Below are 23,102 nucleotides of genomic sequence, written 5' to 3' on the forward strand. Positions count from 1 at the left end.
GTGTATCTCAATAGAGAGAAAAGTAAAATATATCTAACAGATTTTTTGATTTGTACTACCATACCCTTTCCTACTACGGTATCTATGTTGAATCTAGGTATACCTATATCGAAGGAACAAGGAAGATCTCTTTCTAGCGGGGATAACAGTAGTCGAGAGCGTCCCTTTAGTGATGAGGGTTCATTTTATTCGAATGATGAATCAGAATATATTAGTGAGAACAACAATAACCAGTTGGCAGTATCGCAAGGAATGAATGAAGGGAATTTGTCAAATCGTAGGATTTCGCTTGATAGAAGTGGTAAACAGGTAGATTATTCAGCAGATATTGAACCCTTAAAATTTAGAATGAGAAGGACCCCGGATCTACAGATTACTTCAAACCAAGAGCAGAAACAACAATCAGATTTGAGTACCCCAGTTCTGGCACCTGGGAATGCTGTTACACGTAAATCTATTATGCTCCCACCGGTAGAGCCAAATCTACATACTATAAGCGTTAGTAAACCTATTTTCGGATCTAATAATACTACGTCCAGTTGGAACTTTAACTTTATTGATAAAGAACAGTTTGAAGAATATCTAAAAGAACCAAACTATATCAAAATTTATAAAAGACATGAAGATATTAATCAGTTTAAAAGATTATTTTTGGCCCAAGAATTGAAAATAACTGATCCAAATGCTAATATCATCAATAAAAATATTACCAATAATAATCTGTTATATACTGAAACAAACAACACGTTTTTAAATAAAGATCAGACGGGGCCATCACCATCCTCATCCTCTTTTTCATCTGAGCCTAATGGTAACGCTAACTTAGATGCATCAGATAAAGCAATTTGGTCGACGAAATTTAGCCATGATGGTAAATTTATGGCAACAGGAAGCAAGGATGGTATCCTTCGGATATGGAAGGTAATTAATTCCCCAATGGAAAGATTAGAGTTGGATTGTTATCAAGAATCGAATCTAACGGCAAGAAGTAAATCGTTAAGAATTAGAGATAAAATGGAGAAAGAATCGCCATTACGACACTCAATGGATGCATATATAAATAAGAAATATCCGAATATGGCTGTAGATGAATCTAATGAGTCATTAAACTTATATGCCCCTGTCTTTAATCCATCTCCATTTAAGATTTTCAAGGAACATACTGCTGACATACTGGATATGGATTGGTCAAAGAATGGTTTTATATTGACTAGCTCAATGGATAAAAAAGCAAAACTCTGGCATCCTAATAGGGAAACATCTTTACAAACCTTCTCTCATCCTGATTTCGTTACATCTGTTAAATTCCATCCAGTTGATGATCGGTTTTTCTTAACGGGTTGTTTGGATCATAAATGTAGATTTTGGTCCATTTTGGAAAATTCAGTTGTCTATGAATTCAATTGTTATGATTTAATTACTTCTTTGACTTTATCACCGGGGGAAGGTGAATTCACAATCGTGGGTACATTTAATGGTTACATTCATATTTTATTGACAACTGGTTTGAAACATGTCTCAACATTTCATATTACTGAGAAACATTTCCAAAATAGTAACAATGTTAATAGTTTTCACGATTTTAAGTCATTGATGAATAAGAAACGTGGGCCTCGTGTAACAGGTTTTCAATGTTTTTATCCTCCAAGTAGTGATAGTACTGCAGGCAGTAAAATTGACAAGAATTTGAGAATATTGGTCTCTGCAAATGATTCAAGGTTAAGAATATTTGACCTTGATCAGAATAAATTATTAGAAGTCTTGAAGGGATACCGTAGTGGTTTATCTCAGCATAATGGACAATTACTAAGGTGGGGCAATGAGCATATAGTTATTAACAGTAGTAATGATCATTGGTTTTATGCATGGCGGTTAAAATCATCAAAGTTATCTGAAAAAGGTTCGGTAACTACAAACAATGATAAGAACAAGAGTAGTAAAAATAAGAACACGAAAAATAATCTCAAGCACAGCCTTATACCCAGAAAGATAAGTAATTTTTTAAGTTCACACAAGGATCAACCAATAAAGAATTCACATTATGTCGCCTTTCATGCACATCATGAACCTGTAACTACAGCTACTATTGCACCGCCTGAAACAGCAAAGACATTGGCCTTATCGAATGATTTTATATGTGAACTTTCTCTCCAGTATATGAAAAATCAACAACAAGAGCTCGGGAAACGATCGTTAAAAAGTGAATCTTCAACTACCAACACTACAATATCAAGTAGAAAATCGTCTGATTTAACATCTCAATGCAAGAATTCTATACCAAGGAAACCTCATTCCTCCTCTACCACCCATGAAAGTTTACCTTCAGTTACAAGTAGCAGACCTACGACGGCGACAGGTGTACCGAACGTTGTTGATATAGTAGGTCCTATCCTAGTGACTACAGACTCAGAAGGTAATATACGTGTATTTAGGACTGACCTTGGACGACAGGTACGTGAAAAAGTATTAGAAAGTTTGCACCTAGAGAAAAAGAGAGAAAGAGAAAGTATTCACAAGCCTGCAATAGATAGTTCATTGACATTAACGAATATGAATCAACCAGATGTTTCTAGTAAATGTACATCGAGTAATGTAATTGTAGCACCTTCTCTCAATCCATTAATTAAAGTTATCTCTGCAGGTGATTCGGAGCCCAATCTAAGACCTTTGACTAAAGATACTGCGACTAGTAATAATAGTAAAGGGGTAAGAAGAGCTAGCACTGGTGGGTCTACAAGGCCAAATTTGTTAAATATAAACTCCACAATCAATGGGTCAATGAATAGTTTAAATTCATCCCTCCGTCAACGAATGCCCAGTATTTCATCATCCATTGGATCCGAAAGTGCACGTAGCAATTTACAAAGATCAAATGATCTTGTCGCTGGCAATTCCGTACAATTTAAATGTGAAGTTTGCGAAGGGAGAAGATTTGAACCTATATCTAATAAACTTGGGCAAAGAGAAAATGGATATTATTGTCTTGATTGTGGAAACATATTAAATAACTTTAGGTGAATTTTATTTATTGTATATGGAACAAAAAGTAGCAAAATATAAACACAAGTATGATTATACTAGATAAAGGTGTGATACTGGAACCATTATTCCCTATTGGATATCTTAGAGAAAATTAAAAAAATTGTTTGTTTTTTAAATAGTGATTGTATAATATTAAATTATTAAATGTAAATATTTCGGCATAATTTGGAAAGTCCATTTTTAGGGAATCCATTTCGGGACTATTTACTTCGAGAGATATCTTTGGGTTCTTTACATAATGCAATTCAAGAGAAGGATTTTTAGAAAAGTGATTAAACCATTGCCCCTCTATTCTTTATTGTTTTATTTTTCACTCAATATATTACAAGAAAGAAAATGCTATGTGATCACGCAGATAAGAAACTACCTGCAAGGTTTCATTCTCCCATGAATGCCTAGATGGAGTTTCAGCTTTTAAGCTCTTTTCCTAACATGTACACGTACATATAAATATATGTACGAAGGAGTTTTTTCCCTTGGCCATGTAACTACCCGATTAGGAAATTTACATGGTTGGTTGAGGATATTGAATAATAAGTATATGTGACTTGTCTCAAGGTACTATAATCTAAAACACTGGGATATAAGGGGCAGAAAATATCATTCGTTGTTAGTTTAGAGCTTCAGCAACCGATATAAAAGGGTGCCCTTTCTTTCCTTCTATTTGAAGTACTCCATCTGTTTTAATCATTGTCATGTTCAAAACAAAGTAACAAGAAATGAAAGACACAAACTAGTCAACAATCAAATTTAATCTAATTAAAAAAGATGCAACCATCTACTGAAGCTACCAAGAAAGATAGCTCCTTTGAAAAGAGGGACAACTATATTGTCAAAGGTTTATTTTGGGATCCAGCTTGTGTCATCGCTTAAAAAAAACTGTATTCAAGAAATCATGGAAACCAGCTGCAAAAGCTCCAGAAGATATCTTTCCAAACAATCGACAAGAACTCTTTAGACAAAACATCTATATACCCCTCTTTATAACAACCTAATATTAAAAAAAAAAAAATAACTGCACGTCGTCTCAAACAACTTCCATTTCATAGCTCACATAAGTAAGTAAACACATATATAAAAAATACAATATTTTTTCTTGGATATAATCCATATATCAAAGGGTTGAGTTCAGTGAGTACAACTCTTTTCTTTCAACAACTAGTTCTTTTCTTTCACGTAAGTAATCTCAGCCACGCAACGACACATTGTCGTAACGTGTTTCTTCGAGGTTTGAACCCTAAACCCTACGGCAAGTTTTGGATTATTTCCTGTATTGGTGTCCGGGTAACAGATGGCCTCTTTCAGAAAAAATTTCCGCAAAAAAAGAAAGTGAGTATGGATAGAACTATATAAATAAATAAGTAATGTTTGATGACTTAACTTTTGATCCATAATCTTCTGTCTCCCTTATTAAGCTCTTCTTTTTAGCTTTTAGTTCTTTTTAAAGAGACCGATACAAAACATATTTATGCATTCTATTCACTGTGCCGTCTTTAAATTTGTTAGATGAACAGAGGGGAAAAGAAGAGCTAGAAGAATCTTAATGAGCGTCCTCATACTGTCTATGGCAAATCATCGGTCTTTTTATTTCTTTAAATAAGGAGAATCTTTATGGCTTTAGTCGGTAGCTGCGCAAGTTATACATCTTTTGTCTATTAACGTAAAAAAATGAGTGGATTTTGTAACGGCTATAGTTGTATCTACTTCCATCTCTGTCGTAATTTTTGCGATAGTCTACGTAACTTATGTATGCGGTCCCTGATATCTAGAATGGAATTTAAGAAGACCGTAGTAACCTTGATACAAAGACTCATAATCTGTCAAATAGCCATTCAAATCTGCCTGTTTAGTATTAACCTGCACATCTATGTCTTCCCATTTCCGTATTCTTCTCAGTGAGTTTAATTCCTCTACAGTAAATTGAACTAACGGTCTAGTTCCATATTTCAAAGGTCCAACATTGATCCACTGTAAATTATTAGAATATTGCTTCAGAGATTCAATATTTTCGAAATATTCAAACATATTTTCAGCTGTATCTATGAAATATTCTGTAACTATAATAATCTTATCATAAGTAAGCTTTCTTGGAGTATACTTACGGAAATCTTCCAACAACGTATTCAAATTAGGAGTGAATGAAACTTTACTTAAACTGACATTAAATGGTCGCGTTTGTTTCTTGACATCAAGTTGGCCAGAATAGAACATATTGAATGGACATATTTCAACATCTCGCTTAAAATGTAATGCAAATTGATTACAAACGTACATTAATGTTGATAGTTCTACCGAATCAACATCAACTGAGGGAAAAATTTCAGCAATAGAATGTGCCAATCGACCTAATCCTGATCCAGGAAGTACAACCAATGAGTTATCACCCAACTGGCATGATTCCAATCTTTTTTGCACATAATCTACTATAGGTTCCCTTTCCAATTTGAAACTGTCGCTCCAATCTCGACAAAGATGATTTATAGCCTCAATAACCCTGTTTTGATTTGAGTTCGATTGCAATACAATAGTTTCATCTTTATATCCTATTTTCCGTTGTAATTTACTCCCATTGGTGTCAAGATTAAATCCAAATTCAGTACAGAACCCACGTAATACATTAATCATCTTCTTATCAGTCTTCGAAGAAGTATTCACCATTTCCTTCAGGACATATTCGATGATATTCTCAATAACTTTGTAATTTCTTGAAACACTTTCATTAACTTGACTAATCTTATCAAAATATCGTACCTTATTCAACTGTTCTAACCAATTGGTATCAATTAATTCATTCGTCCTCTTAGATATGATACTATTCGTCATTTTACCTCGTGATTGGTATTCTTTCAATTCATTTAAAGTATATGCCAAATTTTGCAGTTTTACAGACCCACCATTCTTAGCAGGAATTAATTGGAACCCTGGACTTCTAATACGATAGTTAACATACGGTGATAATTGTTCTGTCAGAGAACTTTCAAGTTGTTTTGCTGCCCAGTTTCTAAATGGTTTATATTTACTTAAAAATGACATGAGGAAGAATAATACGGTGATTAAAAATGTGCTTATAATTGAACTCATTTATTTCTTCCTCAATAATGTATGGTTTCTTTTGTTCTACTAACTCAAAGTTATGAATAGCTTACCTTCTTGTAAATGGTATTTCTTAAAATGTTTTGCTTTTGGGATGGATGATTTTTTGTTTGATGACAACTAAATGAGACTTATAATCAGATACCAATATTATGATAGTACTAGTACAGACCAAGGTAGAACAATAAAATAAGAGATTCCTCTTGTTACAGAATGTCTTTAAGTTTTGGTTGAAAAAAGTATATCGTTTTTTATCAGCAGGTTATAAAACAGTCACAAAATTTTATTGAGTTCATGTTAGCAACAACTAAAGGATTTTTTTTCCATGAATAATTGCTTTGGAAATAATAATGTTTGTATCAATATATAAAGCATGATCTTCGATTTTTTATAATTATTACATCCATGTAGATTATTATATATATACATATGCACATATTAGGAAAAGCATATTGGTTCAACTAATGACAAGTAATGCCTTGAACTTTATACTGTAAATTGCATCCAATTCCATAATTTAATCATGGGGAAGTGTAAGATCTTATTGTGGCTGCTGAAAATCTCTAAACTACTTAGGAATTAATTTCACTTCCTTACAATTCAAATCGAAGAATTTCTTTGCTTGGACTCACATATGTGAGAGTATAATAATTGAGTAATGTATGCAAAAAGAGTGCTGAATTATTAGCTGAAAAAGTCAAAATGGTTCAGTTCATTAATTAGTCTCAATTTCCTGATCTTATATACTCATTTCTGGAAAAATTTGTTAATTTATCTAACCATCTTCGTCGCTAGCCCATTCTTGCAGTCACTCTTTTGGTGGCCACTTAAGAGCAATATCGATTTCTGATCTTGGATAAAGCCATTCAAAGATGACATAAAGCATATAATTAATTATAGAACATAACACATATAAATGTCTTGCCCAAAGCCCTTCTCTCTTATAAAGCTTCTTCAACATGTATATCCAATTTTTTTCATCCATAGAAAAAGTTGAGTAAATATCTTCGTATACTTGAACGGTCCTTTTAGCCACATCCTCCCAACGGTACATCTTGAATATTTCTTCATGGAAGGTTGAAGTATCACAGTGACCAGATCGAAATAAACCAATCGCCTCGTTGATGGCTAATACAAGTGCAGATACAGACGTCTCCTTGGCGAATACAGTCATATTCGAAGGTAGGACTTCCGGTATCCCACCTACATTGGTAGTAACAATTAGTAAACCACATGATGCAGCCTCCACTAAAACAGTTCCAAAGGCTTCTGTCAAACTTGCATGTAAATAAATATCACCTTGACACATAACGTCTCTGACATTTTCATGCGGTACAGCCCCCAATAGTTGAACTCTTTCTTCTAATCTATTTGCTTCTATCATCTGTTGGAAATCAATGAATTTGGGACCATCACCAGCAATAATAAAATTAACTCTATCATCTCGAGAACAAATCAATGGGATAAGCCGTGTCAAGAGATCTGAACCTTTATTAGGAAACAATCTACCTATAATAACGATTGTAATATTACCTTTCTTGTTTTTGTTTCGAAGTTTGATATCACGAGAAATAGGTTTAAAGTCCTCGCTAATGACAGCATTAGGAATCACAGAGACCATTTCTGGTAGTAAATCTGCTCTTAAAATTATATTTTCTTTACAAGTATTAGAAACACAAATGACTCTATCAATATTTGTAAGGGAAAATGTTAGAATTTTGTTTGCTAAAATTGAACCGGTAGTATCAAATGCATATAACGAATGGTCCGTAAAAACTGTCAATAATCCCATTGTATTTGCATGTAAGATAGCTTCATGAGCTAAAGTAGATACTGCACCATGTGAGTGTACAATTTGAATTTGTTCTCTTATCAATATATTTCTAAGGATAGGGAATGTCGAGAATACGGTGGGGAACGTTGTTTCCCTATACATCACTAGAAATGGGACATGATATACTTTTAGTCCATTAGTTAAGTATCTCACGCCAATTCTATCCTTGTATTGATGGGTGATTATTACGACGGAATGGCCTTGGGATATTAAGTTCTGGGCTAGATGATAAATATGGAACTCCACACCCCCCAATTGAGGGAAGAAGAAATCACAGACCATGGCAATATTAAACCCCATAACCATACATTTCTATTCAATTACTCGCTTGCATAATCTAGTTTAGTTCATTGCTCACGAAGTATTCTACTGTCTTTGTTCATCGCTCGAGGGTTCATACAAACAGTTTTGAACAAACACCAAATTTCATGTTTGTATCTCTTTTAGCGCAAAGGAAAATCTGTAAAGCGACCTTTGAATTAATTACGTAAAGAAGATTGGATTCCCATCGTAAAAATAACAAGAAGGAAAAAGCCCCCAGATCCTTTAGTCAGTATATATAAAAAGGTTATATATATCAATAGCTACTATTGGTCTATAATGAGGTTAACACAAAATGGGAACAATGGTGTTAGTTATACCGGTCTCTCAAATGAAGAGCCTGTCTTAAATGGCTCGAGCGATGATACTGCACCATCGATGCCTGCAGAACCTCCATCATACGATTTAGAAATGGGGGATAGTAATCTCCTAATGGAACAAATGGAAATAGAAGATTCAAGTGATAATATAAGAGAACCATTCTCGGATAAATTAAGTAGGTTTAGGACGAATTTCAGTAATAATGTTGTAATTCCAGTACAAGAGATAATCATGGATCCGTTGGCTAGTCTACTTGCTATGTTATCAGAAAAGATTGATCTATATTTGAGTAAAATTGGGAATCCATTGATATTGAGACGGTTTTTCTATATATTCATAATGTCTGGTATCGCTTGGCTTGTGATGTCTAGTGGGTTGTTACCTAATGGACGTGCCAGTGGATCTCGAGGTATGTTTTCTGATCATAGTATTCTTCTTGAATATGCAAAACAATCTTTGGATTTATCAAAGATGGAACGTGATCTAGAGTATTTAAGTAGTATGCCTCACATGTCAGGTACTAAGGGAGATACCGCGATTGCTAAGTACATTCAAGAATCATATGGGGCTAATGGATTAAAATTAATAAAAGATATGGAATACAAGGTTCATTCCAATTATCCAGGTAAGGTATCATTGACTGCATGGACAAAGGGTTCCCCAAACCAGGCAATCGATTTCCCACTGGATGAACAGAATTTCAATCCCTTAGGTTCTAATGGAGAATTACAAAATGTTAATCTAATATATGCACATAAAGGGTCTCTAAATGATTTACAAAAATTAAAAGATGATAATATTCTTAAAGAGAATGATAAGGATGATGATGATGCTACTAAAGATTTCGTCCTGTTGATGCATTATGATAAATTCGTCGGTGAACAAATGATGGCAGCACAAGAGCTCGGTGCTAAAGGTGTTATTTTCATTTCAGAACCTATGGGGGATAACAAAGATATTGTACAAATGAGATCAGTAGGTATTCCACAGTATGGTACAGGTGATGCTTTGACTCCTGGTTGGTTTGGATCTGCGAAAGATGAGATTAATGCAAATGATTCCAAGACGATACCCCATATTCCATCGCTTCCTATATCCAGAGCTCAAGGTGAGAAGTTATTATCTCTAATTCCTAATAATGGTGTCCAGTTCGAAGATGATCGTTTTAGTGGGCATATTGGAGATACTAAACTGCACATGAAAGTTGAAAACGCAGTACGTGATCATCATTTGATTCACGATATAGTGGGTAAATTTGAAGGTAGAGAACAAACTGATAAAGCCATTATTATAGGTGCATCTAGAAACTCTATTAGCCGTGGAGCTATGTATCCAAACACAGGCACTGTATTATTACTTTCTCTATTACAATTGTTCCAAGAAATGAAATACAAGTATGATTGGAAACCGTTAAGAAACGTTTATTTTATATCGTTTGGTGGTAATGAGTTGAATTATGCTGGGTCCACTGAATTGATGGAACAACGTTTGAACGCAATGAAAGATGAGGTATATACATATGTGGATATCAGTCAATTAGCGATATGGGATGATGAGAAGAAATTGAACATTCAGACACATTCTTTATTATATGATTTCTTCCAGAATGATGATAGTAAACAAGGATTTGATGTTTCTGTTGAACATATTCAACAATATGGTGATTGGATTCCATTTTTGGCCAATGGCATCCCTGTATCAGTGATATCTACACCAAGAACCAAGGGTAGAGAACTTCCAATATACACCATTGAAGACACTTTTGAAAATGCACGAGGGAGACTACGAGAATCCGAAGCAGTCAATGATTTAATACTTTATTTATTCCATAAAAGTTTGAAGTTAATTGATGATCCTCTAATACCATTCAATATTGATCAATATATCACGATCCTAGAACATGAGATGATTGGAATGGTGGAAAAATACTCTGACCATTTGAACTTTTCAAAGTTAGTTGATGGTCGGAATAGATGGAAGCAAATTGCTGGTCAATGGCAATCTTGGATTAAAATTTGGGAAAACATTGTACTACATAATGAAGGAGGTGTTGAACCATCACTGATATCGGTCCATAGATGGACATGGAACAAGAAACTATGTAATATTGGGAGAAGACAATGTTCACCGGAGGGGCTTCCAGGTCGTGAGTTTTACAAGAATGTGGTATATTCACCTAGACTATGGACCCAAGATGAAAGTAACGGAGCATGGGTTTTTCCAAGTATCAAAGATGCGATTCATGAGGACAATTGGAATTTAGCCCAAGAACAATTAGATTTAGTTGGTCAAACTTTCCTAGAGTCTGCAGGGCTATTTATCGAAGAAACGACAGACGTAGGCTACTAAGGGAGAGAATAAGTAGGGACACGCACGCACACACACACACACACACACACACACGCACACACACACAGAGATACCTTTCTAACACAAATATGCAGTATATACATACATATACATACATATACATATACACATACATTAAACATACCCTTCCAATCATTAAACTTAACTGGCCATCATATTCTTCTCTCTTCATATAATAATAACCGATTTGCCTGCTTGTTTAATTGATTGATAGACGACAGACGACGAAGGACAGATGAATGAATCATCCCGAATGAGCCGAAATAAAGACCGGCCAAAAAAAGTAGCCGACAACGGGCCGCCCAGCAACAACAAAAGAAGAAACAACAACTGAAAAATTTCTGACATAATATAAAAAAAAGTGTGTAAATGATGAGTCTTCCTACTATATAAGAGGCTGTGAATCTCTCGAGAAAGAAACCTCCAGTACCTTTACAATACCTATCAGATTTTTTTATAAAAGAGAACAATAACGCTGCATTAGTTAGTTATTTACCAAAATGTCACAAGGAAACAAGGAAACGAAACACCTCGAGAAAACAGCAGCTCAAAAAGTGTCCAAATTTGGATCTTTCACAGCAGGAGGTCTCGCAGCATGTATTGCAGTCACCGTCACAAACCCAATCGAATTAGTCAAGATTAGAATGCAATTACAGGGTGAAATGTCTGCATTAACTCAAAGAATATATAAGAACCCTATTCAGGGTATGGGTGTGATTTTCAAAAATGAAGGTATTAGGGGCCTTCAAAAGGGTCTAGTCGCCGCATATATATATCAAATTGGGTTGAATGGGTCCAGATTAGGGTTTTATGAACCTATCCGCTCCACTTTGAATAGTTTCTTTTTCCCTGACGTGGAGAGTCATAAGGTGCAAAATGTGGGTGTTAATGTTGTATCCGGTGCTGCATCCGGGATTATTGGTGCTGTTATTGGATCACCTTTGTTTCTTGTGAAAACAAGAATGCAATCATATTCAGATGTCATTAAGATTGGGGAACAAACTCATTATACTGGGGTATGGAATGGATTATCTACCATTTTCAAAAATGAAGGGCTTAAAGGTCTTTTCCGTGGTATAGATGCAGCTATTTTGAGAACAGGTGCTGGTTCCTCTGTTCAATTACCAATTTATAATACGGCCAAAAATTTCCTTGTGAAAAATGATATAATGAAAGATGGCCCCGCTCTACATCTAACTGCAAGTACCATTTCTGGATTAGGTGTTGGTGTCGTGATGAATCCATGGGACGTTATCCTAACAAGAATTTATAACCAAAAGGGTGATCTTTATAAGGGTCCATTAGATTGTTTGATTAAGACTGTTAGAATCGAAGGTATTACCGCTCTGTATAAAGGTTTTGAAGCTCAATTGTTTAGAATCGCTCCACATACAATCATGTGTCTGACATTTATGGAACAAACAATGAAATTAGTTTATTCAGTCGAAAGTAGGATTCTAGGGCATAATTAGACGAACGTCTAAAATAAAATTCATTAACAACTCATTAAAATCATAGACAAAAGTAGACTCCTCCAAGAAAGAAGCTCTTTTAATTTTTTTTAGTTTTACTTCGAAACAATCTATAGACTTGTAATATTAATCTATCATACCCATATGTATACCATATATAGAATACGGCATCTAAAAAAGNGTGGTACAAAACATATCAACGTCGAAAGCTACACCTATAATGTAATCTTTTTAATAACTTTCTTCCTTTCTTTCTTAGATCTCTCTTTCAGTTTAGCCTCCTGAATTTTATTCAAATAACTATTATAAACAACAACTTCTGCAACCAAGACCGTTATCCCTGCAAGTATACATAATAAAAGTCTATAATGAAGAGGTAAATAAGATGAAGACCCTGACCAATACCATATAGCAAACACAACAGAAACAACAGTAACCAAAATATTAAATACCGTTGTGATTTGTTCTTTAATCTGTTTATTAATTTCAGCAGGACTTAAATCAACATTATCATCACGTTCATTACTTCCCAATAATGTGTTCTGCTTATCTTTTTTGATTAAATTTTGATAGTCAAGCTCATCTTGTTTCAATTTCAACAATTTCAATTGTGTCTTAAAATCATCAGAATATTTAGATCCAGGGTTATGTTTTTCTTTGAATTTAAACTCCAACGGTATCAGAAGATCCTTCATCCTCGTTGTTTCTTTCCAATAGGTTTTATGATAATGTAATAATCTTTCCATTGAAATGGATCCATTATTTAAAAGCGTATCCACTTCATCTTTCAAAGACTTGTCATCTTCATTCGTCTCTTTTGCCAATTCCTGTAATTTATCACAGATTGCGCAATTGATCTGAATCTCAAACATGGAAGATATGCTATATATATTGCGCTGTAAACTATCTTGTGATAATTATCACTGTTCTTTGTTTAAAACAATGTTTCTTTTCTCTAGAAGCGTTCATCGTAAATAGATTAACTGAGAAAAGCTTCCTTTAAAATGGAAAAACTTCAAAGAAAAGAAGAACTCTAAGACTACAACAAATAAACATCTCCAGAAAAATAAATTAAAAATGCTACACCGTCATTTAAATCATAGCATACTACCTTATCTATTAATCAGATTATTATATATAGAAAAATAAGATGTTACTGCATGAACTAGGACTATTCTCTAGCCAAAGTTGTATTGTAGTACGTAATTTTTCTGAAAAATAGGTGATATCTATATCATCCAAGATAACTATTAGAAGTATATCAGAGAAAAGTACTAGCTAGTAAGAAAAACTAGTAGAAAGCGCAGGTGGAAAGATTATAAAAGGAGCAAAAGTTGAACTGGAAGCGGAAGTATTTCTGTTAGTTAGTTATATTTTTCTTATTAATTTATATTTTACACTACATAAAAGGATACACGAAACATATAGTCGTATGGTCCATATATTCAAAGCTCCACCTTCAACTAGTTTTAAATTTGATCTATTATTAATATTACGTTTCTCAAATTGTAAAATATGCGTTGGTTAATATACAATATCCTTAACTTAGAGACAGAGATTAGAATATAAGATTTTTAAGAATGTAGGATTCGGTTGTCTCTTTTATATAGTACAAAATAATAATGAATGAAATTGTGCTGGAACCGTACTTGTAGTAAGTGTTACTATTAATATCCTACGATAAAAGTTTAGATATCAAGTTTGGTGCAATGTCCTCTAATATGAAGCGAAGAACCACAGACACCGACTGACGCGACTAACATTGAGTTGATATGTCTTTCAACGAGATATATTCTCATGTTTTCTATCCTGCCATCAGGAAGGTAAAAATAGACCAATAACTCGAAGTTTCAATTCCTGATTTTCCTGTTGTTATATTTTTTATATTTTATATTTTTTATAGTTTATATTTTTATTTACTTTCAAGAAGAACGAACTCTATTACTTATATTACCAGAGACTATTAATCATAATTAAAATAAATTTAAAATAAACTCATATAAAGCTTATTTACATTCAAGATGGAATTTTACAATATGATTAACACAGGATATCAAGGATTGGATGCTTCCGAGCGAATTGAAAAGAAATAAAATAAAGTTAATAAAAATCTTCTTTTCCTTGGCTCATAATTAATTTTAATCATAACTACAGTGTAGGACAATGTCAATAAATTAATAAATTAGCATGTCGATAAACTCTTGCTGTTCGTCTAATTTCTCATCGAAGTCATGCATGTATAGAACAGAATTCATAATATAATTCACAGACGTTATACAAATACAACTATGTATGGTACACAATGTAGTTCGAGAGATTGCTTGAACCTTCATAATAATTCTTAACTCACTTGACTGATAACTAACCACTCGTAATTTCGTGACAGTGATTACTTGGTTAATAATAAAATAAGCATACTTTGTGACAGTTGGACGTCACTCAAACACTTCGTTATCAAAATCAGATATCTAACAAAAAAATAAATATTTCGGGCGTGTGGCGTAGTTGGTAGCGCGCTCCCTTAGCATGGGAGAGGTCTTGGGTTCGATTCCCAACTCGTCCATTTATTTTTACTCTAATAAAGAATTCTTTTTTTTTTCAGTATTATTCGATGTATGATCACATTTGTATTGCGAAACAAAGTGGTCTAATATTAATAAATTTATTTGATGGTTGCTTTTATTTCATATCTAGAACTGATACCAAAGAAGATGAATTTTTAGTTTTCCTCCTCCATGCCATCTATACATAAGTTTACACCTTAGTCCCATTCTCGTACTATTTAGTCATAGACACATTCCTTTCCTTTACGATTCGTTTCCGGAAGTCGCGGTCTATACCATCCTTATCTTGTCACTTGCCACCTTTCGTAGATGCACTGAACATCAATTTATTCGAGACCATACCCAATCCTGCAGGACCGTGTGTCGTTCACTAGGCTTTTACCTAAAAATATTTCACATCATTAGTATTAGACAGCGGTGATATTGGTAGTTTTGTTTTTAACTTGTTGATTCAATGGGAACAAAGATAATTACATCTGAAATTCTTCTTAATTACCTTCTTCGTCAATAAAAATGAAAAGATATGCATTGTATTTATGTAACAAATGATGTATGTATATATGCTAGATAATACTGACCATGTTGATAATATGATGTTCTGTTTTTAGCACCGTCCCCAAAATTACAATAATAATGTGTCTAATTCTTTTTTCACAAAACTAGATTCCAAAAGATCATTCACATTCCAACGTTGATTTTTCCGCGTCAACGTATTTTCTACGATTTCCTTTGCATCAAGATCTGTCTCTGCCAGCCTAAACCATCTCCAATCGAATCTTGCAATCCTATGTGAAGTAGCTCGACTTCGTTGTCTTGAAGTGGCATTTGGTGGCGGATCAAACGGTAAACGATCTTCTAATAATGCATATAATATGACACCCAATGCCCATGAATCTGTTAGATGCCCATCATATGGTATCCCCATTAATATCTCTGGAGAAACGTAATCTTCTGAACCACATCTTGCTGTACACATTTCACCTTCATCAATTTTTTTACATAAACCGAAATCAGCCAACTCTAGAATATTTTGTCTTTTGAACATCGGCGAATCCTTCATGGCTACAATATCATGTAATGAATATTTCAGAAGAATGTTTTCCAATTTTAAGTCTCTATGAATAATGTTATTATCATGAAGGTATTTGACAGCTATTACCAATTCAGTGAAGATTCTTTGAATTAACCAAATATCCAATTCACCAAGACAGCTTGTCACTGCTGCTAATAAGTCACCACCAGCACAGTATGACATAATCATATCGCATGGTGGTAACCCTAAGCCATGACTCTTAATGAAATCACGCAATGGTGTCTTGCTTTCTAAGAAAATCGGACTATTAATCCCAAAAAGTTTAACAATACAAGGATGGTTTAAAGATTTCAAAACGGTTAATTCTCTCGTTAATGAATTCTCCAAACGTGAAATGGTATCTTTATATTGTGGTGTGTTTCTAAACGTTTCATCATTTAGTTCCATCGGGTATTTAATTCGCTTCACAGCAACTTGAATTAAATTAGGATCATCTTGTATGAAGGATTCATATAGTAGAACATCACTGAAATTTCCCTCGCCTAGTTTCTTAATTTTCTTCCATTGTAATGGTTTGTCCCATTGACCTAAAAGATACCCTGTCAGTATGAAATCTTCTTGATGTTCTGAGTCTAAATCTACTAATGCATTGTTTGGAACGATTGGCAGTTCTAAGGATTGAGATGATGCTTCTTCAGTTACTGTGGGTAAAGAGACGATTCTTTGTGGTGATGATAATGGAGGAGGTGCCAGTTCTGATACAATACGTTGCTGTGGTTCTAAAAGGCCATCTAAATCTCTTCTCATTTGCGTAAATTCATTTGTATGTTGAATGTTTGGGACTTTTGATGTGCCTCCTGCTCTCCGTTTTGCAATATTTAAATGTTGGTCAATAATTGGAGATAAGGCTAATCCACCAGGTGATAGAGGCGTGTAAGTCATTGGGGTCGGTAGCATTGTGACATGTTCAAAAGTGGGGATTGTAAGAGATAATGGCGTTGTTTCTTGATCAGCATCTTGTGTTATGTTTTTGTCCATAATGCTATTCTTCTCAGGGTCTATATTTTCTTTCAGGTTTGAATTGGGATCCGAATTATTGTTTAGTTCTTCTTGGAGTGTTAATTTCGGTATTTCTAAATCTCTACCTTGAGGTTTCTTTGGCGGACAGATCTGAGATTCAATGGCCATTTGAACTTCAAAAAACCAACTATAAAAGCTCCTTTAATTTATGAAAATAAATGCTGGTAAAGCTGCCAATTCCTTACTCACTAAATTAAACTGTATAAGTAGAGGCTTCTTATGCAATAATTGTACTATACTTACATACTTTATTATTTGAATATGAATCTCTTCTCTTCTTCCCATGTAAACTTCCCTCTATTTTTTGTTCAGAGATTTCTTATGTTTTGAAAAGCGAAAACCCTTCCTTTACGTAAGTGGCCGAATCTCAATATATAACACCAATAATGCCAGTGGGCTATTACGGATTTATGGGGAGACAAAAGAACAGAAATTTGAGTATGCTATACATTCCAAGAAATAAGATCAAGCATTATTATTATTATTATTATTATTATTATTATTATTATTATTATTAATTCTACACTGCCCGTGTGATTGTTTGTATTACTTGTTCAAAAGCTACGTAATATATGATAGACAAGATATCCTATAAAACTATTGGTTTAATAGTGGGATGGATCAATCATTCAGGGAATAAAGTTCTCTATAGTTTCAATAAAGATACTTTCTTCAAGAATCATTAGTTCTCGGTAGCATTGCTAATATACCAATTTTTAGCCCGCAAAATACAGAATCGTCGTTGTTCTCGTCACATAGTAGGGTAAATAGCCGAAGGGCTACATCTAACGTATAATATAAGAATAATTGCTACTATTATTTTTTGACCTTTTTACTTTTCAATTGGGAAGTAATATCCATCCCAATTTCTACTTTCTCAGCTTTTCTCTTCCTTGTTGTTTTTATCTTTGCCTTAGCCTTTTCTTTCGCTTCAAATTTGGAAAGTTGTTCTTTACGTGATTTAGTGCCTATTTTTTGCAACTCTTCATTTTTTTCTAATAGTTCCTTGTCAGTTGGATCATCGATATTTTCTAACCATTCTAATAAATCAATCTCAGGGCCATAATCCTCAGCCTTTTCATAAGGAGTTTCTAGAACAATCGGTATTTCACGTAAATGATCATAATGTGCCAATATTCTAAACACTTCTAAACCTAAAAATCCCTGACCCAATCTTTCATGTAAATCTCTATTTGCACCTAATGGAGCCTTTGAATCATTCAAATGGATAGCGGCCAAGTATTTGAATCCCACAATTTCATCAAAATCTTTCCAAAACTTATCAAATGCCTCCTTATTACTAATATCATACCCTGCGGCAAAAGTATGACAAGTGTCGATGCAAACACCAATCCTCGACTTATCATCAATCATTTCAATAACATCATGTAAATCTTGTAACGTACTCCCGACAAGATTCCCTGTCCCAGCCATATTCTCCAACAAGATCTTAACAAAGTTGGTCTTCTCAATAGCTTTATTCAAATATGAAGCTAATTGTTTCAATTGAATACCATGATCACCTTTCAATACGGATCCTGGATGTAAATTATATAGCCCAATACCCAATTGTTCACAACGATTCAAATCATCTAAAAAAGATTCAAAACTTTTTTCAACTTTTTCAGGATCAGGGTTCGCTAAATTAATGAAATATTGACCATGCGGTAAGATATCAGTCAATGGATTATAATTATATTTCACGCAATTATCTTTGAATTTTTGAATCTCTTCCGATGTGTATTGTGGAGAGATCCATTTCCTTGGAGATTTTAAAAATAATGCAAATGAATTACAACCTGAACTAACTGCGTTTATGACACTGTTGGAGACACCACCGGCTCCTGACATGTGTGCACCGAATTTATATTTGGAGACTGTAGATCTAACGAATTTGGCAGTCATCTTTGTGCTTTTTGTGAGTGAAACTTTTGGGTGGGTTACAAAAAGTGATTTCGAGACCCTTATTATAACTAGAAAAAATATATGGTAGTGGGCTACTCTCTTACCATCTATGTTTTATAATATATTGAACTTTCTAATGCTCGAACATCGATGTAATTATGTGAATATGTGATTATCTAACATTTTATTATTAAAGGATTACCCTCTATTCTTTATTAGCACAGGCTACAAAATATATAATCAGTTGGGCACCACTCAACATTTGAAACATGAAAAACATCCGTGATAGTTTAATGGTCAGAATGGGCGCTTGTCGCGTGCCAGATCGGGGTTCAATTCCCCGTCGCGGAGATTTCTTTTTTTATTTCTCCTGATGTTTTCTTCCCCAAGTTGCTGTATTTAGCTGGATGTTTATTTTTCATCCACAAAAATAATATAATGAACTTTATCATGGAATTGAAACTATTAGTGTGCCAATCTAGGATTTTTGGTAGAAGTTAAGGCATTGTTGTTCTTTAACTGTGTATTCATCTTTCGTTGCTATACATAGAATTTGATTTTTCCTGGAATCTTTGTTTACACTTCGATCGCGGGAATCTTGAAAAATATAAACCAAGTTATCACGAACTCATCGATCGAGAAGATCGTCACATCTAGCAATTAAATCTCTTTAATAAGGTCTCTACGCTATACCAGCGATCGAGTAGCTCGGAATATGGTACAACACTTATACGAATATAAACATGCAATAATTAACAAATCTCTCGACTCCAAAAAGGGGAAAAATCCAAACGCTCGATCATTCAAGAATTTGAAAGATTGGTATTCTGCATTGAATGATTATGAATTCCAATCTAGATGTCCTATTGTTTTGAAAAATTCTCATGAGGATAGATATTATACTTTTATCTGTAGTAGGAAACATTGCCCCTTCAAGATTATTTTGGCTGCTTATATTGGTGAGAGAAGAAGGAAGAGGGAAAAAGAAATACGGAACGATAGGGGAGAAAGACAGAGAAATGGTGAAGATGATTTTGAAGATGCTATTGATGCAGCTATTGCGTCTGTAAGGGATCCTACTGAGAAAAACTATTTTGATTCTGATTCCGATTCCGATTCACATCCCGAGTTTTCATCCAGTAATGATGATGATGATGATGATGTATATGGAGATGAAGATGGACAAAGTGCTCTGAAATCATATTATATGGTTAATTCAATTGAACCATTCCATAACCATCCATTGGATAATAATATGACTTTAAGAAAATTTGTTCTAACTAAAATATCAAAAATATTACAATACGATTTGAATTTTGACGCATTTTTACAAAAATATTATAAGAATGAGGAAGATATTGATGATGCATTAGATCAGTTCAGTATCTCCTCATATGTGGAAACATCAGGCTTGTTGAATATATTAAAAGATAGATATGGGATGTCGAGTTTTGAATTGGATAAGAAAATGATTTCAGAAATTGGTGTCCGTGTAGCCGGTTATAAATCTCGATTTCTTAGTAAATGGAAAAAGGAACTTCAATTGAGAAGGAAAGAAGAAGAAAATGGATACATAGATGATTCAGACCTCGAAACCATGAACAACGCTGTGAAAGATTCCGAAGAAGAAACAGATAGGCGCCAACGCAAAAGAAGGAAAATAAAGAGGAAAGTCACTGGTGAAGAATCAACGCTAGGTCAAGAAAAGACTAGTATCTTTTTGTTAAAACCATCGAATGCAGATGAAACATCTATTCTATCTGTAGATGACACATCATTGCTTGAACAGAATAAACAATTACAAAAAATAATTATCAAAAATAGTACCGAAAATGATAGTGACGATCCCAACAAATCCGCAGAAAAGAGTACTGATTTCAATGAGACGTTAAAAATACTATCTTACCATTTAAAAAGATCCAGAAAAACTTCCAATAGAAATGAACGTAGTAATGGTGGACTTATTTAATAAAAAATTAGAATAAAATAAAATTTGTATTGAACGTTATACAATTGAAAAATCTATAAATTACAGAGCATATATATACCAAATTCAAATATGCCACTCGCATTCATTCATCATTCAAATATCTATTTAAATAGTCTGCAAAAAGAGGCATAATTCTATCAGTATCCATATCTCTCACTCTATTCAAAGCGACAAATTGTCTTTTCAATCGTTGTAATTTAGCCAAATTAACATTAGATAATGGTAAATCGACATAAACACATCTATCATCATTTATATCAGTGACGTTTTCAGAGACGATGATTCTTGTACTATTATTACTATAATTCCCAATTGATTCCATCGTCTTTATATGATTCATTATAATTTTTATGATCTTTGCACATTCAGAATCTATCACTTGAATGAAATTCTCCTTATTGGCGGGTTTCAAAATAGTCACGGAATTTGGTTTATTTAATGCATTATTTAATGGATCTAAATTTTTATTATTACCAGTGATTTTTGAATTTTTATTTGTCTTGAATATTGCTGAACATATATTATCGAAATGATCTTGCATGGTATCTGTATTGATTAATATAGGGAATAATGGTGAATCCCAACGATTTTGTGGGTTTGGTTCCTCATAACGTTGAATCAATTGATCAATCAATTCATGATCCCATTTTGTTGTGAAATCAGGTTTGTCGTCATTCCATTGTATGGTAGTTTCGTAGGGGCACATAATTTGAATTAATGAAAATGTAGTTGATAAATTTTTCACTTCACAATGAAGTTGATAACGGAAACCTTTAATATAATTTAAAGAATCTACAATGACGATATTTGTTTTGGAAAGATCTCTTTTCACAGCAGATGTAATTTTAGATCTTAACTTTCTTTCGGATTGTGAAGTAATATAATCTGAATGTTCTATACCTAATGTTTCATCAGAATGATATGTGATTGTATATTTCGAAAGAGATGGTTCTGATTTAATTTTTTCATTTAAAAGGCTCATCAATTCTTTCGCCATGGTGGTTTTACCACTACATGGGTAACCTGTAAATAGGATTAATGGCATGGTATATGTGTGGTTATGCAAAAATGATCCTTACGTCTAGCTGTGGTATTTATTTTTTTGTAGGTCTGTAGTGGTAATAATTATTGATTTTAATGACATATTGTTATAGTAATTGGATCTCTGTAAATTTTTGAAAATTTTTCTTTAAGCACCATCGCGTCACCGCCTATAGGGCGTGATGATTGATTGATATGTTATTTAACAAATTCCGGATTGGTGTCGTTATCAACGCTTTTTTTCTATGTCTGCTTTTATATACCAAGTCTACTTTAACGTATCTGACCGTAAATGTTTAATCACATGTGTTTTTTTCTTTTGCTTATCATGTTTGTCGTTCTGTTTTCGACAGTTATACAGAGAAGTTAAATCGAATAATCTATATCTAACAGACTGCCCATAAAATGGTATGAAGACATACTGTTAAAATATTTGAACTAACTACATGTACATTCACAAGTTCATTGTAACCATACGGATGTTAGAAGTTCCGTTAGAAGGCTATTCAATATTATAGAGAGATACAATAAGTAAGTTACATATTAAGAGTTTCTACCATATATCGTAATGGAAATTTGGAAATTTGGCATTTTGTACAAATGTATAACATTCATTATACCATACAGACAATATAGTGCGATTCATGCATGGTGAAAACCAGCATTAAGAGTTTTTGAAACATAAAGGAAAACTGATAGCGGATATACAGTAGGAAGTTTGCTATCGATATAATGCGTGATTTTCCTGTCTTTTATGTTATCACTTACCTTTAGACAACAGAAGACAAAGACGAGCTTATATAAGGAAAAGTTGATGGGTTTATGTGCCCATTGTTTTGACGTTGGTTCACGTGTGAATGTTGGGTTACATTATAATTGCGTATTGCAATGTATGCATGTATCTTCTACAATGACGTGGAGGTTGAGATTTGTTTGCAGGGTTGTATTTGGTGTTGTTTCCTATACCGAACTATCGGCTATGGTCTTGTGCATTCATGCATACATCATATGTACATAGGTACGTGTAGACGTGGAT

The 23,102-nt window shown here is 33.7% G+C and overlaps 11 protein-coding genes and 2 non-coding genes across 13 annotated transcripts; 7 read left to right on the forward strand and 6 right to left on the reverse strand.

The window, feature by feature from the left end:
• Positions 1 to 84: 84 nt before the first annotated feature.
• DGR2 (Dgr2p) lies at positions 85 to 3,018 on the forward strand (the record flags this gene model as incomplete). Its single annotated transcript, XM_003672527.1, has 1 exon — positions 85 to 3,018. The coding sequence occupies one exon, from the start codon at positions 85 to 87 to the stop codon at positions 3,016 to 3,018; it is 2,934 nt and encodes a 977-aa protein (XP_003672575.1).
• A 792-nt stretch (positions 3,019 to 3,810) lies between these two features.
• NDAI0K01420 (uncharacterized protein) lies at positions 3,811 to 3,915 on the forward strand (the record flags this gene model as incomplete). The annotated part of the gene is made up of 1 exon (XM_003672528.1): positions 3,811 to 3,915. One exon carries the CDS (start codon positions 3,811 to 3,813, stop codon positions 3,913 to 3,915), a length of 105 nt encoding a protein of 34 aa, XP_003672576.1.
• Positions 3,916 to 4,785: 870 nt separating this feature from the next.
• Positions 4,786 to 6,123, reverse strand: NDAI0K01430 (uncharacterized protein; the record flags this gene model as incomplete). The annotated part of the gene is made up of 1 exon (XM_003672529.1): positions 4,786 to 6,123. The coding sequence occupies one exon, from the start codon at positions 6,121 to 6,123 to the stop codon at positions 4,786 to 4,788; it is 1,338 nt and encodes a 445-aa protein (XP_003672577.1).
• Positions 6,124 to 6,943: 820 nt separating this feature from the next.
• NDAI0K01440 (phosphatidylinositol N-acetylglucosaminyltransferase subunit A/GPI3) lies at positions 6,944 to 8,269 on the reverse strand (the record flags this gene model as incomplete). Its single annotated transcript, XM_003672530.1, has 1 exon — positions 6,944 to 8,269. One exon carries the CDS (start codon positions 8,267 to 8,269, stop codon positions 6,944 to 6,946), a length of 1,326 nt encoding a protein of 441 aa, XP_003672578.1.
• A 300-nt stretch (positions 8,270 to 8,569) lies between these two features.
• NDAI0K01450 (uncharacterized protein) lies at positions 8,570 to 10,960 on the forward strand (the record flags this gene model as incomplete). Its single annotated transcript, XM_003672531.1, has 1 exon — positions 8,570 to 10,960. One exon carries the CDS (start codon positions 8,570 to 8,572, stop codon positions 10,958 to 10,960), a length of 2,391 nt encoding a protein of 796 aa, XP_003672579.1.
• Positions 10,961 to 11,481: 521 nt separating this feature from the next.
• Positions 11,482 to 12,453, forward strand: OAC1 (Oac1p; the record flags this gene model as incomplete). Its single annotated transcript, XM_003672532.1, has 1 exon — positions 11,482 to 12,453. One exon carries the CDS (start codon positions 11,482 to 11,484, stop codon positions 12,451 to 12,453), a length of 972 nt encoding a protein of 323 aa, XP_003672580.1.
• Positions 12,454 to 12,668: 215 nt separating this feature from the next.
• VPH2 (Vph2p) lies at positions 12,669 to 13,325 on the reverse strand (the record flags this gene model as incomplete). The annotated part of the gene is made up of 1 exon (XM_003672533.1): positions 12,669 to 13,325. The coding sequence occupies one exon, from the start codon at positions 13,323 to 13,325 to the stop codon at positions 12,669 to 12,671; it is 657 nt and encodes a 218-aa protein (XP_003672581.1).
• Positions 13,326 to 14,943: 1,618 nt separating this feature from the next.
• On the forward strand, positions 14,944 to 15,016 carry NDAI0Ktrna2A. The gene has a single exon. It is a non-coding gene; the product is annotated as a tRNA-Ala (tRNA).
• A 623-nt stretch (positions 15,017 to 15,639) lies between these two features.
• On the reverse strand, positions 15,640 to 17,238 carry PRR1 (serine/threonine protein kinase PRR1; the record flags this gene model as incomplete). Its single annotated transcript, XM_003672534.1, has 1 exon — positions 15,640 to 17,238. The coding sequence occupies one exon, from the start codon at positions 17,236 to 17,238 to the stop codon at positions 15,640 to 15,642; it is 1,599 nt and encodes a 532-aa protein (XP_003672582.1).
• Positions 17,239 to 17,946: 708 nt separating this feature from the next.
• Positions 17,947 to 19,035, reverse strand: APN1 (DNA-(apurinic or apyrimidinic site) lyase APN1; the record flags this gene model as incomplete). Its single annotated transcript, XM_003672535.1, has 1 exon — positions 17,947 to 19,035. The coding sequence occupies one exon, from the start codon at positions 19,033 to 19,035 to the stop codon at positions 17,947 to 17,949; it is 1,089 nt and encodes a 362-aa protein (XP_003672583.1).
• Positions 19,036 to 19,314: 279 nt separating this feature from the next.
• NDAI0Ktrna2D lies at positions 19,315 to 19,386 on the forward strand. The gene has a single exon. It is a non-coding gene; the product is annotated as a tRNA-Asp (tRNA).
• A 364-nt stretch (positions 19,387 to 19,750) lies between these two features.
• Positions 19,751 to 21,004, forward strand: ABF1 (DNA-binding protein ABF1; the record flags this gene model as incomplete). The annotated part of the gene is made up of 1 exon (XM_003672536.1): positions 19,751 to 21,004. One exon carries the CDS (start codon positions 19,751 to 19,753, stop codon positions 21,002 to 21,004), a length of 1,254 nt encoding a protein of 417 aa, XP_003672584.1.
• Positions 21,005 to 21,107: 103 nt separating this feature from the next.
• KTI12 (Kti12p) lies at positions 21,108 to 22,070 on the reverse strand (the record flags this gene model as incomplete). Its single annotated transcript, XM_003672537.1, has 1 exon — positions 21,108 to 22,070. One exon carries the CDS (start codon positions 22,068 to 22,070, stop codon positions 21,108 to 21,110), a length of 963 nt encoding a protein of 320 aa, XP_003672585.1.
• Positions 22,071 to 23,102: the final 1,032 nt, after the last annotated feature.

This window comes from Naumovozyma dairenensis, chromosome 11, assembly GCF_000227115.2.
Source record: "Naumovozyma dairenensis CBS 421 chromosome 11, complete genome".
NCBI classification, from domain to species: domain Eukaryota; kingdom Fungi; phylum Ascomycota; class Saccharomycetes; order Saccharomycetales; family Saccharomycetaceae; genus Naumovozyma; species Naumovozyma dairenensis.